This window comes from Henckelia pumila, chromosome 1, assembly GCF_033568475.1.
Source record: "Henckelia pumila isolate YLH828 chromosome 1, ASM3356847v2, whole genome shotgun sequence".
Classification (NCBI taxonomy): domain Eukaryota; kingdom Viridiplantae; phylum Streptophyta; class Magnoliopsida; order Lamiales; family Gesneriaceae; genus Henckelia; species Henckelia pumila.
In genome coordinates, this window is record NC_133120.1 from 32568563 (window position 1) to 32585109 (window position 16547).

Below are 16547 nucleotides of genomic sequence, written 5' to 3' on the forward strand. Positions count from 1 at the left end.
GAAATATTTGAGATATATCAGAACTTTTTTGTTTTACACGGAGATCTTCATTTCGAACGTCTTATAAAATCACACCGAAAGTAGGACCATCGATGTTAGGGGTGTTCATCGGTCGATTCGTTTTTCGGTTTTTTTTTCGGTTTTCGATTTTAGAAATATATAATCCGATATCCAAACCGTTTTCTTCCGGTTCGTTTCGGTTATTTCAGTTTTTAATTTGTATACAATTATTTTTATTAGATATAAATGTATTTTAAAATATAATATGTTATATTTTTACATGATTTTTTAAAACATTTAAATTCAAAGTCTAAATGACTTAAATAAACAATAATGAACTAAAAATTACTATAAATGACACTTTCATTCATTAAATATCATCTCATAATATATATATATATATATATATATATATATAATATAAATATAAATAAAATTATTAGTTAATGAAATTTCGGTTTCCTATCGATTTGATTTTGACATATATAATTCGAAACCAACCAAATTATTTTTAATTTTAACATTTATATTCGAATTTCAAAATCCAACTTTCTGTTCAGTGTTTGATTTTTCCGATTTGGATAACACAAACTCACCATAGGGCAATTGCAAGCAAGAAATGTACAATTTAGTTCAGTATCAGCAATAAGTAAAGACAAATATGATGAGAAACTCAAATATACTGATAAAGCTAAAAATTCAAGTTAATATGTCAAGCTCAAAAGCCACTAAGCCCAACATTTTAGAAAACTAAAAAAATGGAACAAAGAAAGCAGAATCATTCTTTACAAAGTGTTTCTCTCTCACCAAAAGTAAGTTACACCCCCAGACCCAAATCTAACACCATTGGTTTCCATCAGATAAACTTGTTTCATCGGTAGAAGACCCTCTTCTTCCGTTGAAAACCCAGGTTGTAAACTTAAAGTCCATTTGATGGCCGGAATACTGTGTACCCGTTGACACCAACGTTGTGGTTAGGATAATCAAGTATATGATAAGGGTAGCTACTGTTATCTGCATTCCTGATGCTCGAATAGGGAAACTCAGAACCAGCCATCTGCCACTGGTTCGGTATCAAACCATCAATCGGACCATTTATGTATGGCTGTTGACCAGCTTGGGGAATTATATCCCTAACTGAATCATAAGGGTTTCCAGCAAATGAACCGTATCCCCGTTGAAATCCAGTGTCGAGATAATTATGGGTCCTTTCAGACTGACTTGAGCCAGATGTTTGGCTCAGGCCACCACCAGACATGCTGGGGTAACCCGGGAAGCTGAATTGCCGGTTTAGATTGTGGGGCCCGTTGTTGAAAGTTGAACGTCCAAAGTTTGATTGAGTTGTCATCCCAATTCCCTGTTCATCTTCAAGCAAGTCATTTATAATGTCTATGTGCGGAAATTCATCCACCAATCCACGGCTTTGACGACCAGATGTGCTGGCTGGGAGTTCGGATGAGGGGTGATCTTTAGACCTGCTGAGCATCGGATTGTATGAATCATAGCTTTGCATGTCATTAAGTAGGGAGGGACAATCAGTACTTAAATTCCTGCTGTTATCCCTTTGAGAAGTTTCCATCCATACCGGTCTATTCGGCAACATATCATGGTGATTCTGCATTCCATATGGAAAGCTTGGTCTGACTGAATTTGAATCCATCCTCTCAGAGTTGTGTGGTAAAAAGAATGGCGCAGATACTAGGGCCGGTGCTTGTGAGTACGAATGTGATGCATTTACCGCTGGACTTGCTGAATGACTTTGAGTATAGGAGGGCAAATTTACAGGAACATGGCTCCCTATAATTGCATTTCGATAGGACTGAGGAACATAACTCTGGCTTGAAGATACAGTAGCTTCGGGACCAAGCCGACCAGTTGCGCTAACTGAACGTGCCAACGTAGGAGCTGTTTGGATGGCAGAAACCTTGGAAATGACAGGCCTAGGGGCAGGAAATATAGGAGCGCTCAAGGGCCTAGATGCGACAGGCATTGGAGGCATAGAGGGCCTTTCGGCTGTGACTCGCATGGCTTGTGCAGGAGGTTTTTCACTCAAAACGGGTACTTGATGTCCAGATGGATTTTCTATAGGCTTTGGAGTTGAAAATTTCTGAGATTCGCGTTTTGATGTGGCAGCAATTTCAGCTGGCTTTTCCAAGCCTGTTGATCTGTCGGATTGTTTAGGACTGTCCAAAGACAACTTCTTGCCAACAATTGGATCGCTTGCAGCTTTTATCTTAGATTCCAACTTCAAAGGAGCGATAGATGGAGTGTTTCTGGAAGGGCTCTGGGGTGGCGACCTCACAGACGCTGTACCATCCCCAGACACTTCCGTATCGCGCATGTGTTTGACACGGGAGCTTCCATGCACTTCCTCCTACAGTAAACAAGGGTTAAAAAGGTTAGCAAGGACGGAAGAAATAAAGACAGGAGCAGTACAAAAACTTTTTGTAGGGTGCTTGTAAAAGCACTAAAACTCTAGGAAAAAACTATTCTGTTTACTTTTTCTCAAATAAAATATCACATGAATGAAGCAAGGAAGAAAAACCTTCTCAATATGCCGCCCCATTAAGTTACCACTGTCCTGCAAAGAGTTAACAGCAGCTCTAGGAGTAGATTCAATGGTCTTGGAATTTCGTGCAGCACCATTTATATCTGGTGCTGTTTCAGTTAGTTGGCCTAGTTCGTCATTAACACAGACAATTGCCTCAGAAGTCACTCTGCGTTGTGGGTTCCTGCCACTGCAGAGTCGAAGCAACACATCATGATATTAACCATAATACCTGCTGAAAATCCTGCCAGCAATCAAATAGAAATGTTTACCTGCTTGAATATTTTTGGGTTTTGTGGTTGCTAGAATTGCCATTGCCAGGCAAACTTGTCATAACAGAAGGAACTGAATCAGTGGAACACGTTGATGAGCTATCATCCACAATAGATAGACTCGTAGCTTCAGTTCCATTTTGAACACTTGAAAGCACGGTAATAATGCTACCACTTGGTAATGTGGGAGAATGCACTTCAGACATGTCAACATTGCAATTAAAGGAACTTGAATCTCTGTCTTCTGAATCTGGTGGAAGCGATTCAGGAACACGATCGGCAGAGTCAGACAGATCTGACACATCTTCCACTGCATCAACTTTTTCAAGTACCGCTTCTGATTCAATGTTTAATAATCCTTTTCTTGCAATGTTAGTAATATCTTGCTCAGTCTTGTCTAGCACGTTCACATCAGGCTTTTCATCCCTGCCCTTGTCTTTTCCTTTGCGATTACTACGTTTCTGCTTTCCCTGAAAATAAAATTTCTCAAGATTTCACTCTGTTCCAAAAAACTCAATAATACTTTCCCATTGTCTTACTGATAGCATCAAGACACAAAACAAAACTGGGAGGCTTTACTTTTGTTTCACCCATTCACCAAAAGTAACAAAATTGTAAGAAATCAGTAAATATGAGGGGACGATTTCAATCCAAAATTCTTCACAAAGTGCATCACACAAGCTGTGGGAAAAGAATATTCAATCTCATTTGAAGTGTCAAAAACTTGTCTTTCGAAAAAAGAATTGCTTATATATGCAAAGCTAGTTGTTAATAGTGCTTTCAACAAACCTGTTTTTTTTTAGACTTCTTCTCCTTATCCCCTGTTCCGCGTTTCATTTTCTGCTCGACATCAGCAAGCCAGGCTGCCTCCTCTTCACGAATTAGTTCCTCTTGCCTCTTTAAAGACACAGCCTCCTGGTATGCAACTTCAATTTTACTGAAGAGGCAACAGAAAATACTTAGGAAATTGGCAGAGCCTACCACTACTAATCCAACAAAAGTATCGCAGAGGCAGTTGGAGCTTTGGGGTAACGTACTCCATCATGTCACACAAGAAACCGTAAGTAAAGATGATGATCATTGAGCTCCTCAAACTTGAATCACATGTACTTATTCTTGATCTTTTAAAGGTTATTCAAAAAGACAATTACCTCACATCTTTCAATAAATATTAGTCTTAACAACTTATACAGAAACTGGAAAGGCATTCCAATCACTTTCAACTTTTCAAAAAATTCCAAGCTACTTGAACTTGCATGCATGGGAGTCAATACTTCTCATATTATTAACTATTTGATCAAGCTCGACAAGTGCCAGATCAAACCATAGCAGTATAGCACTACTTGAATTCGGTTCAGCTTGTGTGAAGTTCTACGTTGAGCAACGAAATAAACTTTGATCCTTCCCAAAGGTTAACTCAGCACCTACATCTAAGTGGGGGAAATTTAGGCTGCTAATTGCAGAACAAAACGACGACCAATTAATAATACAGTGGAAGGCTGAAGTGTGGCCATACCAAAATGACATAAAATGGACAATCAGAAACGAAATACCTGAAAATGTGAGCAAGGACAAATATCTCAATGGTACGACGACCCAATTCCGTAAGCCGCCTCTCATCACGTTCAATAGAATCCTTGTTGAACTCCTCTCCAGCAGTCCCATCCTAAAACAAGAACCTAGAATCAGAAGATGCTCATTTAACAAGAAACTACAGCCAAACTCCGTCTGATTCAATGCAGATGCTTCGTGGAAGTGTAAAATAAAGATTAAAACTGCAATTAAATGCTTAAATAGAACAGACGAGCATGGAGAAGAAATTATTACTAAATCATGCCTACCACATTCAATAACATTCTAGCAAAAGTCACAGAGTTCTTGTTTCGACTAGAATCACCAGACTTTATAAAAAAATTCAGTGAGCATATTTAGTTGTTTACCGAAGGAGATGTCCACTGCCACCCTATGTAGAATTTTACAATCTCCATTTAAGAAAATGGATGATTATAAAATAGAAAAACAAATAACAAAAGTAAAATATGTGAACTAACAATAAAGCAGTCGATTTCCATGAGAATTTGCCACCAACACCTCCACTGGCACATGGTTGTCACTAATTTGTAACTGCTGAAAACAAAGCTCGATGGCACACAATAGGCAAAGTAAAGATAGTTTCACATCATGGTGCTACTCACCTTTGTACGATTTTGAGGACCCTTGTCGTCCTTTGGAGGCAAAGGTTCCATGGCAGCCCTCTCGAGTAGCAGCAACACATCATCCACCAGCATAAGTGTTTCTTTCTCAATGCAAATAACACGCACTGGTAATTCTTCTGTTTCTGAAATGTTTCCCTTGCTTTTCTTTCCCTTAGTTTGGCCTTCAAGAGCTTTCAATCCACTATATAATGAATCCATGACCAGGGTAGATGTGACTTCTTTTTCTATGAAGAAATGCTTCACAAGTACTTTTAGTATAGAGTCTGTTTTTTCTCGAGACATGCGCCTCCTGGAACCTTGGTCCATAGCCAACCAGAAAGCACGGAAGCTGAAATTTATTACAAGTTGCAAATACGTTACTGAGCCATTACGTACATCAATTTGAAACTAACTTTCAACAATTTAGCTATCACACTTGGAATAAAAAGACAATAAGAGTGTAAAATACATGACATAATTTTTGTCAATATGTATCTCTAAACAGTAACCGTAGTCAGATCAAATTTAATCAAACTAGTTTGACTTGCTTCCAATCATGTCTCAATGCAAAAAACTTTCAATCATTGTATAAGCAGGAAAGAGTCAACGCGAGAAAAAACAGGCACAAATTACCTCGCCCATCTAGCTTTATCCTCTATTAGCTTTTCCAGCTTGCCCCGACGTTCTTCTACAAAACGACGGCAAATTTGTTCTACATTTGTCAAATATACTCGGACAAGTTCCCTCCTATATTGACAATCGAGGCAACGAAATGGACGATCAGCTCTTTCCCTGCGCATGAGTAACTCAGCTTTAAATTCTGAAAAGGATCTACTGACTGAAGCACAAAAAATAAATAAATACAGCACCCAATATTGGTCGACTGAAAAAGTAGATAAAAGCACACTTCCAGTAGATCTTACAAATGAGTGTTCAATTTGACCATGATGCATGGAAAAAATGATAAGTTATTGTTTTTGTTTTATATCTTCTTCATTTCTTTTCTTCAATATGCGAAATGATATCCATCCTCCAGGACATCCAACTCACTCAAATCAGGCAGCAGAAAGAATCTATCAAGCTCTTTAACAAGCTCAATCAGATGCAAGCATATGTGAAAATGAAAAGATTGTACAAAGAGTATCATATTCATCAAAGGAAGAATGTGTTCTGATACAGAAAGCAAACGTCAGTTTCTAGGTTTCCTTAAGTGGCCAACTGGCAGTTAAATATTCAAATTCGTAATTTAAATCCTCTTCGATTGTGCTTAACCAGTACACTATAGATTTGATTTTCAAACCACAGGTAAACATATTCCACCGTGCTACAAGTGGGGCTGATTAAAAAGGTAATAGAATATAATTAAATAACATATGCATCACTGATCTTACTTCTTTAATGGACCATAAGCCACTTATTATCTTCAACCAACCATAAAAAAAATTGAAAGCGAAATTATCATAAGAGTACCTTATTACTTGGACTTGAGCTTTAATTATCAAAGTGTCAGCATCAATAAATCCATCCATCACTTTTGATAGCTCCATAAATTTTTTCCATCCCCAGTCATGTTCCTTCTTCCAGAAACGATGTAACGTATCTGCAAGTTAATCAAAATACTTTAAGGTCGATCTGACAAGGATTGGAATATTAATTACAAAAAGAACAAGGAAAAGCAAAACTACCTGAATATTTGGATTTTTTAGGATCTTTATTCACCACAGCAATGGTGAATTGTGCAAAATGACTCCATCCTATCCATATGGAAACAACACATGATACAGACTCCAAACAACATATTTAGTAGACAAAAACAATCACACACCGTACCAGGCAGAAGCTTGTCATGATTGGCCACACAAAGAAACAAAGAGAGATGGTTGCAAACATCACATCCTTGAGGATAAATTAAAATGTACCTGTCAATCAAGGTTAAACCATATCAACATTCAGTTCCACTATTCCACAGAAGTGCTATATATTATACAACATAAAAATAACAAAAATTAAGACATTGTGATGGCACACAGGAAGAAAATTTTTTTGTTGTGAAGGTGGCTATGTTGAAATTGATGAGAGTCCATTAGTAAGAGAATGATAAAAAAAACTAATTGAAATACATCCATTCATTTGGTACTACGAGAAGCACCACAAATGGTAGAAGACAAAGCCGGTACTCACGCCTGTAGATCCTCCAAGGACAACTTTATAGTCTTGAGAAAGTTGTAAAATGCATAGAAAAATGCTTTCCTTAAAAGAATATAACATAAATCAGAAATAATCAAGAAGATGGTTATTCTTATTTCTGGATGCAAAAAAGAATAAAAGCAATAACATCTGCCATTATCAAATATGTAAAGATATTTGGAATTAGTGATGACTGGAGATCATTATGCAAAGCCAGGTAACAAAAATTTGACTTTAGAACATACCATTTGTATCCACCAACCTCAAATGCATTGCTCCGAAGTTCTCTTTTGGTTATTTGTGAAAACTTATCAATCTTCCAGGTATACTTTCCATACAACTCAGAAGGTTTTGGTCCTGCAGCATAGGAAGAGGCACAAATGAAAAATGATGATGACAGAGTTGTTATAATGGTACACACAAGTTAAAGCATGTAATATTCTATACTATAAGATGGACAGGTAAATTTGAACATGCAGAAAACAAAAAAGTTGTATCCAATACGCCATTTCCAAAACCCAAATACTATGTCAGGTACTTAATAGCTTTAAATTAAAAATAACAATAACAACCTAGGGACAATGAAAAGGATATCACAGAGGCGTATAATTAGAATATACGAAAAAATGCCAACTTGAGCGAGGTATGCAAAGTAAAAAAAAAAGAACTTGATATGTGCAAACCTACAGGTATGAACTCTCAATTTATTCACCACAATAATATTTTCCTATCTTGATTCAATGTTTCCTTCCATATTCTCTAACCTCCTTCAGCTCATTGCACTTTAATGCCTACATCCACACGACAGTATTGAACTTCTAAATCTCAAGAAGGCAGAAATGCCCCCATCCTCATCGGGAGAAGTGATAAGCAAGATTATAACATGAATGTCAGAGCACGTGTATATGAACTCAGAAAGGTCAAAACCAGCAGAAATATTATCCCAGATGACAAGCACCGTGTCACAGTTCCTTGGTCACTTTCATAAAATTATGATGCCAGAGGCCAGCTTTGCAAGATATCCTTCTGCCCAAGTTGTTTTCGTCAAAGATAAAAATAAACTTCACATCGAGCTTGATTGGCAAGACAAAACTACGAAAGTCGTGGAGTTGAAAGAAAAGGTATTCATTGAGAATATTATCACTATCTATTAATGTGATCAAAATCTTTCAGATATTTTGTCATTGTAACTTTTAATGTTCTTTCCTTTTCATTTTTCTCTTTCCTTTAATTGAGAACTGATGTTTTAAAGGATTGAGCAGAATAAATTCACACTGTCCTACAGATGTCAAGCATTGTACTCAGTCATTGACTGATATAGCAAGTCAATTCAAAACATAAATGCCAAGAACTAGAGAGAAGAGATCATAATTCCCCTGCCAAGTTAATTAAGAGGAAAAAACAGCAGACCTCCATCATCATTGTCACTATCCCAATAAGGGGGCGAAGTAGAAGGAGTCCCATTTTCAATCTGCTCTGAAGACCTCCATTCAACCAACGCTTCCCCTGATTGACATAGCTGCTGACCATTTGGAACCTCATCCACCGATCTTCCTACTACTGGTTCCTCAGATGCAACACCAGCCATTTCTCCCACTCCTCGACCCTTACCCTTACCCTTCTCCACCTTCAATCAACACAAAAGCGTCGTGAAAATGCAAAACTAAACACAAGAAAGTGAAGAAATTGAAGCCCGGCAAACAAATATCAGCACTAGATGGTAAAAAAATAGTCAAATTCATTTGACAAAACATGAAAAGTTTGCAAGGTGGATTGTATCTAATGCAAAAGGATGGCACATTTTTGCTGCCAAACAACACAAAGAACCCTTCAATTGTTCTGTAGAATGCACGGGTTAAACAACAGAAAGAAAAATAATTTGCAATCGCAGCAGACAAAATGAACCAAACTCCGTTCTTACTCCATAACCTCGAGAAACCCACATCAGAAAACAAAGAATTTGATAAAACCCCGGTTCAGAATCCCCAAATCGATTGAAAACAAATGAACAAAGAATAAACCCAACTCCCATTAGTCATAATTAACAACCACCAAGCAAACACCTAAACCTTCTCGACGTGATCAAGAAATCCCAGTAATCCCTCAACACCAAACTGTCAACCCAATCAATAACAAACCCCCATCAGAACATCAATTAGGTAAAATCCCAAAACAGTCCCATTGAAACAAGCAAGCCCTACAACAACAAAACCCGGACATGAATTCAAAATCGAATCAATAAACCCATGAAAATCAATTGAATAAAAACAGAAAACAGCCAATCTCCTCAGATCGAGAAACAGACAACAAATGGACCTCAAGAAAAAAGAATGAGGCTTCATGCGTTAGTTTTACCAATTAGAGGTATCAGATAGAGAAAGATTTGAGGAGTTGAACAGGAAGAGCAGCAAAAGAGAGGCGGAGGAAATTAAATTGGAAAAAAATAATTGGGTATTTATATGATTCCGATGTGACCATATACATCTTCTGCTCAATAAATATTGGGAAGCGTTGGTCTAATTTGGGGTTAGGGTTTTTTTTTTTTTTTCGTTGAATTTTGAGAAGAAACTCTCTCCCTCCCTCTCTCTCCCCTCTCCTCTCTAGCAAACGATAAAATCTCCCTTGGTGAAATTTTTAAATTTTGACTCTCAAATATCTTAAAATATAAACTTTTTTATCTATTTCTTATTTTATTCGTAATTATATCTTTAAAAATTATATTATAATATTTTTATTACAAGAGATCGGATTATGTATGTTAATATGACATGTCGATAATAAATACGCGGTTATGAAACATTCGTAATATATATATGTGATACTACTCGAAACTTTTACATGATCGTATTACGTATGCAAATATTACTTGCCGACAATAAATATATGATTACAGAACATTCATAAAATATATATGTGATATTGTTCGAAAATTTTATGCGAATTTATTGATGCAACCAAGTTATATCATTGTGTATATATTTTTAATTTTCTACATAAAACAAATATTTCTATATTTATCTTAATAATAATAACTAGCTACGGGATACATGCATTGCGTGTATAATCTAATATTTGAATATAATCAATTGATATCTTATATAATCAATTAGTAAGATATAAGATTTATTAAATGTTAATATGACATGTCGATAATAAATACGCGGTTATGAAACATTCGTAATATATATATGTGATACTACTCGAAACTTTTACATGATCGTATTACGTATGCAAATATTACTTGCCGACAATAAATATATGATTACAGAACATTCATAAAATATATATGTGATATTGTTCGAAAATTTTATGCGAATTTATTGATGCAACCAAGTTATATCATTGTGTATATATTTTTAATTTTCTACATAAAACAAATATTTCTATATTTATCTTAATAATAATAACTAGCTACGGGATACATGCATTGCGTGTATAATCTAATATTTGAATATAATCAATTGATATCTTATATAATCAATTAGTAAGATATAAGATTTATTAACATAAATTCTAAGCTCGGAAAAAAAAGAACATTGAAATCGTGTGGAAGGATTGATGATGGAGAATAAAGAAACGTGAGTGTGGGGAAGGTTGGGTTTGGTCCAATCTTTGTTTTGCCCTTCTGATTTTAGATCACAAAAAAAAAAAAAATAGTGGCAATTTTGTCCGTTCACATTTTTAGCCAAATTCAATTTTTCTAATGACTGTGTATTTTAATTTAGTAAAAATTTTAACAATCCGTTGTCATGTATAATTACATATAAAATAATAAATATCGTGTTTAAAAATTATGTCATGTATAAGTGCATACAAAAGTTGTTTGATGACAATAATTTACCAGAAAAACTTATATTTTTTAAAAATTTAATTAATAAAAACAAAATATATATGTTTTAGGGATTAAAAAATACACATGTAACATCTATCAAAAAAATTTTAAAAAAAATGCACATGTAACAAGTTCGATATCACGCTCTGTGCTCGAAGCTGGTGACATCGGCATATTTCTAGAAAAGAATTTGAAAACAACAAACTTCAGTAGCACATAAATATTGAAATCAGTCTTTAGTTCCATAAAAACAATATTATGTTATGCATCTTTATATTATGAAATTCCTGAATATAATAGCAGGGAAAAAATATTATGAACCAAGAAACAATATAATTCTTCAATTAACATTAGTAGAAAATCAACATCATCAGCTATTTACCCTCCCAAAAATGCGATTCTATTCAATTCGTTCGCCTCATCTTCATTTTTTATTAGAAGAAGGATGAATGGGGTGAGAATATGATCGTCACTCAACATATGTGTGCGATAAATCGATAATCCTCCCGATTTTGAAAGCAATACATATATAATACTAGAGTATTATTACAAAAAAAAATAATAATAAAAATTGGAATAGCAATGATCGGTGATCACATAAATTATTCGCAAGTGAACTGAAATTACTATGTTCCTCATTCATAAACTAATTTCAATGTCTTATATTTTTAATCCTCTAAGGGGTGAGACTTGCCTATTAATATTAAACAATAATTAGTAGTGTTCTGAATAATGTATTTCTGCCACTGGGTTCATAATTCTTCATTGCACGAAGATCAGTAATCGCTAATCATATTTTTGGAAAAACCATAATTTTAAAATATACACGTAAATATATTTTTATTTGGACATAAAATGTGACTTTAAAATAAATCCCACTTACCAAATGTTACTAAATAGCCCTGGAAGCATTTGGAATGCGATAGCACTTCAAAAATTAAAGCGTAATTTTTCGTAGCTCGAACAAGATGACTATTTAATCTCATCGTCATATTAATCTACCTTTATTCATTCGATTTAACATCATCCATAAACTCTCCAATAAATTGAAAACTTTTAGATCTTCATCTACTTAAATGGTTGGGAGGTGAGAAGTTGGACTTTATATTAAATATCCTCTTTCATTCCCCTTTTTAGATAGTAATAACTAATGTTACTCAGAAGTATCCTATAGCCGGAATCATTGGCTTGGCAGAGTTTGGCACTGATGGCTCTGCAAGCTCAAATTCTTCCTTTGTACCCTTTTTTGACATGGGATAGGTGGTAGAAGCTAGAGAAGACCAGACATTGATCGATCTTAGGAGGAGATAGGTGAAAAATCCCACTTACTTGATATTGATATTAGGAAAACGTGTAGGAATAACTGTTGTTGGAAAGCCTCGAACTTGAGCAAAACTCTTCTCGAACTTGGGCGAATACCAAACTTTGATCGATATTAGGAGGAAATAGGCCGCTTGGTTTTGTGCAGAATAATGCAGCCTCTTTGATCAAACTTCAGATCTGATTCTTGATCGAATTCGAGCAGATTTTTGGCTTGAAATATGCTGCTAAAGCTCCGATGGTTGCTGTAGGTGCTTGCTCCAAAAACATGGACAATTTTTTTCTCGGAATGTTGTTGAAAGGCTTCGAAAGTGAACAAAACTTGATTCAAAACGCTGTCGACTTCTCGAGATTTTTGATAGAACTTATGCTCGACAATGAGCCGAATTTAGGCTTCAAAAAATGTTGTTGTAGGGCTTCGAAAAATATGATTCAAAACTTGATTCATGTTGGCTTCATATTGTGCTGAACTTTCAATTCCAGCGGCAATTTTTCTCGATATAAAATGGCATGGCTTGATGCTCAATATTGGAAAGTATTGGATGAGTGAAACGACCTAATACCCTCTAAAATATAAATAATAAATAAGGGATTTGCGGAATTCTTAAAAATTTTCGTCATGACACGCTTCAAAATATTGTAAGTCCAACTGACACAGTCAGCAATTAATATCAAAATAAAATAAACACAAGATAAAAATCCAAATACGGCAATTATAGAATCTAAAAAAAAAAAGAGTTAATACCACACAGTTGCGGAACAATAAACTGTTAAGTTTACATGTTAAAAGTTTTAAAGCAGGGAAAACACATCCTGCAAATGACTGACAGTGTATGAAAATATTTCACTCATAAATAAAAAGGGCAACATCAGAGTTTGCGAAACAACTAAAAGCACGTCGGTCAAGGGCCTGCACCATCGGTGACCTCGCTCTAGGGATCCTACCCCTCAGCCTCAATGTAATAGTCATCACCTGAAATCAAATAAGTGTAGTGAGTCTAAAGGACTCAGCAAGAATATTTGGGGGGAGGGGGATAACGAGTACTACATAGATACAAGCACATACAAAATTTAAAATAATGCGTAAAAAAATAATTGTTCGTGCCCCTAAGCTTAAAAATGATGAACATGTAAAAAGAAATGAGTGCATGAATATGACATGTGCAAGGCTTAGTCCAATAAACTCAATGAATTGCATAAACTGTACAGAACATGGTCATAATAATTTTTGGTGAACTAAGATCCTTGAATTATGACTCTGTGATTTCGATCATGATCATGGCTGTAGTGCACTATGCCGCAAGGAGTCAGGATATCTCCCAACTCATCTTGCCCTGGTGGTAAAGGAGACCAAGATTTCTCCTGGCTCCACACATACACATGAAAATTTGGTAAAGGAAGCCAAACGTCTTTGACCCCACACAATACATATGAATAGTTGGTAAGGGAAGCTAAACGTCTCCAGCCCCACACTTACATGTGAATATATAGTCACAATCATCTCACTTCGTTTAAAATATTTTCTTTTCTTTATTGAATATAAGACTTAGCATGCACGTGTAGATGTAATGAACTCGAAAATATTTATTCAATGAACACGCAAGAGACTCGATGGTGAATGACCGGAATGGTGATTTAGGGAACACACCAAGGATGAGAATCTAACCCAAAGTTATAACACTTAGGTGAATAGAGCGGTACGCCTTAAAATCTTATAACTCACTCAATACTTGCCAAAAAGGAATTCCGCTTGAAACGACATAATCCTAACCTCTTAAGCTACTTCCAATCCCGAGCCCTTACCCAAATTCTGATCTTAACACTGTTTTAAATGTTCAAACCCGGACAGTAACTTGTCGTCTAAAATTCTATCTCTCATAAGTCCCAAGGCTTGAAACTTAGGGAAAACTCCACCAAATTGAACTCCGTTCGAAACGTCGTTTCCCTAACATCCTAAGGTATCAATAGCCCCTAGCCCTTCACCTAGACCAGCCTCTAACCCTGTTATGAACTCACGGTTCTGGACAGCCCCTAAGTCCACGAAATCTGCTCAAGTTCAAACTCTCAATTCCAAACCAAACCTGTCCATTTGACCTCAACCCCAAGCGACTGTCTTAGCATCACTAACCAACTTCTAAGCTTCCCCAAAACTCTTGAAAAGTTAACATAACCCAGCCCATCCGTAACTCCACCAAATTCAACCAAAACTAATTCCTAAGAAGCTGGCAGTTTCGAATTTCCCCATCCAAGACCATATTTCAATTTCATTCAATCTAACGCTACCACGTGAACTACATATCACCCGTGGTAGCTCCTAAATTACCAAACCAATCCACCAACAATCAAAATACACAAAATTCGAACATACTAACCAAGAACATTTCTGAATTTTCGAAAAATGGCTAACATGCTTACAATTTCATTCCAAGGCTTTAAAATCATTCATTCTTCACATATGAACATTATTAATCAACTAACAATCAAAATCCCAAAAAAAAACAATCCGGCCGTGAAAAAAAAAAAAGAAACAGGGCACGTATACATGAGATTTTTCGAAAAAGAGATATACAAAAATCTAACACCAATCGAAACACACAATAATAGTCTACAAGGTGAGCAATGAAGCCATAATCTTGCCTAGCTAAAGCAAGAAGAAAAAACAAATCGATGGAAGTCCAGAAATCCCGTGAGCTGCGGCCGAGAGCAAGGCTGGGGAAAAGAGATGGAAAAAGCTAAAAATCGAGCTCAAGAAACACTCCTAGCTAGACATGGAACGATTTCTGGAGAAGAAATCGGAGATTGAAGAGCTCCAGAAGAAGAATCGAAGAGGTCGTGCGTTTCTTGAAGAACAGGGGAGGTCGACGCTTTTTTGTGTGTGTGTGCGTGTGTTGTGTGAGTGAGTGAGTTTGGATTAGATATTTGAGTCCAAGTGTTAGAATAGGTAACCCTAGAAAAAAATGGAAGTGTTATGAAATTTAGGGAAAATTGCTATACACTAAAAAATTGTCAAACCAAAAAAAAGAAGTTAGGACTACAATTAAAATCGCACTAAATAAAAATGCAAGATTAGAATCCTAATTTAAAATATTAAATTTGATTTTACTAGTCCGAAAATAAAAATACTAATTTTCGCAAAAGTTAACAATAGTAAATTCTATTGCGCGGGAAAAATATAACATTTAGCCAATTAGCACAAAAATTAAAATAATTAAAATCATAAATATTAACGACTAATTCAGGCATGAAACTTAAATTAAGAAATTCTAGGCGTCACAATTCCTCCCTCCCTAATATGGAATTTCGTCATCGAAATTAAGACTTACCAAAAAGCTCTGGGTAACGAGTCTTAATATCTGCCTCTGCTTCCCAAGTGGCATCTTCCTCTGAATGGTTCTGTCATCTCACTTTGATCATAGGAATCGACTTGTTACGGAGTCTCCTCTCCTGTCGATCCAAAATCTGGATGGGCCTCTCCTCATACATCACGTGAGGAGATAACTGAAGAGGTTCCATGCTAAGCACATGGGACGGATTCGAGACGTACTTCCTCAGCATCGATACATGGAAGACGTTATGAACTCCATCAAGGTTAGGAGGCAAGGCCACCCTATATGCCAATGCCCCTACTATGTCCAAAATCTCGAAGGGTCCTACGAACCTCGGTGCTAATTTCCCTTTCTTCCCAAATCTCATAACTCCCTTCATAGGTGCTACTCGGACAAACACATGATCTCCCACCGAGAACTCCAAGTCTCTCCTCCTATGGTCAGCGTAACTCTTCTGCCTGCTTTGTGCAGTCCTCATCCTATCCCGGATCTTGGCTACAACCTCTGCAGTCTGCTGAACAATCTCGGGTCCCAACTCTGATTTCTCATCAATCTCCGTTCACAATACTGGTGATGTACATGGTCTCCCATAGAGTGCCTCGTAAGGCGCCATACCAATGGTGGCTTGAAAGCTGTTGTTATAAGCGAATTCCACCAATGGTAACCTCGACTCCCAACTTCATGAAAGTCCAAGACGCAGGCTCTCAAAAGATCCTCTAGAATCTGTATCACCCTCTCGGACTGTCCATCCGTCTGGGGGTGAAAGGCAGTGCTAAACAAAAACTTTGTCCCCAAAGCTGAGTGAAGACTCTTCCAAAAAGATGAAGTAAACCGCGGATCTCTATTAGACACTATGGAAACAGGGAT

At 36.3% G+C, this 16547-nt stretch overlaps 1 protein-coding gene across 3 annotated transcripts; it reads right to left on the minus strand.

Moving 5' to 3' along the window:
- Positions 1 to 662: 662 nt before the first annotated feature.
- On the minus strand, positions 663 to 9805 carry LOC140879778 (TNF receptor-associated factor homolog 1b-like). 3 transcript variants are annotated; one of them, XM_073283696.1, is made up of 13 exons: positions 9558 to 9805; positions 8613 to 8829; positions 7448 to 7559; positions 6846 to 6934; positions 6701 to 6769; positions 6486 to 6615; positions 5649 to 5807; positions 5016 to 5364; positions 4374 to 4486; positions 3610 to 3757; positions 2821 to 3290; positions 2546 to 2732; positions 663 to 2374 (listed from the first exon to the last, which is right to left on the minus strand). In XM_073283696.1, the coding sequence occupies exons 2-13, from the start codon at positions 8788 to 8790 to the stop codon at positions 920 to 922; spliced, it is 3459 nt and encodes a 1152-aa protein (XP_073139797.1). In that variant the 5' UTR covers positions 8791 to 8829; positions 9558 to 9805; the 3' UTR covers positions 663 to 919. The 3 variants fall into 3 exon arrangements, with proteins under 3 accessions (XP_073139797.1, XP_073139783.1, XP_073139789.1); XM_073283682.1 differs by having other exon boundaries at positions 2546 to 2738; positions 9558 to 9804; XM_073283688.1 differs by having other exon boundaries at positions 2546 to 2738; positions 9519 to 9804.
- Between the last annotated feature and the right edge of the window lie 6742 nt (positions 9806 to 16547).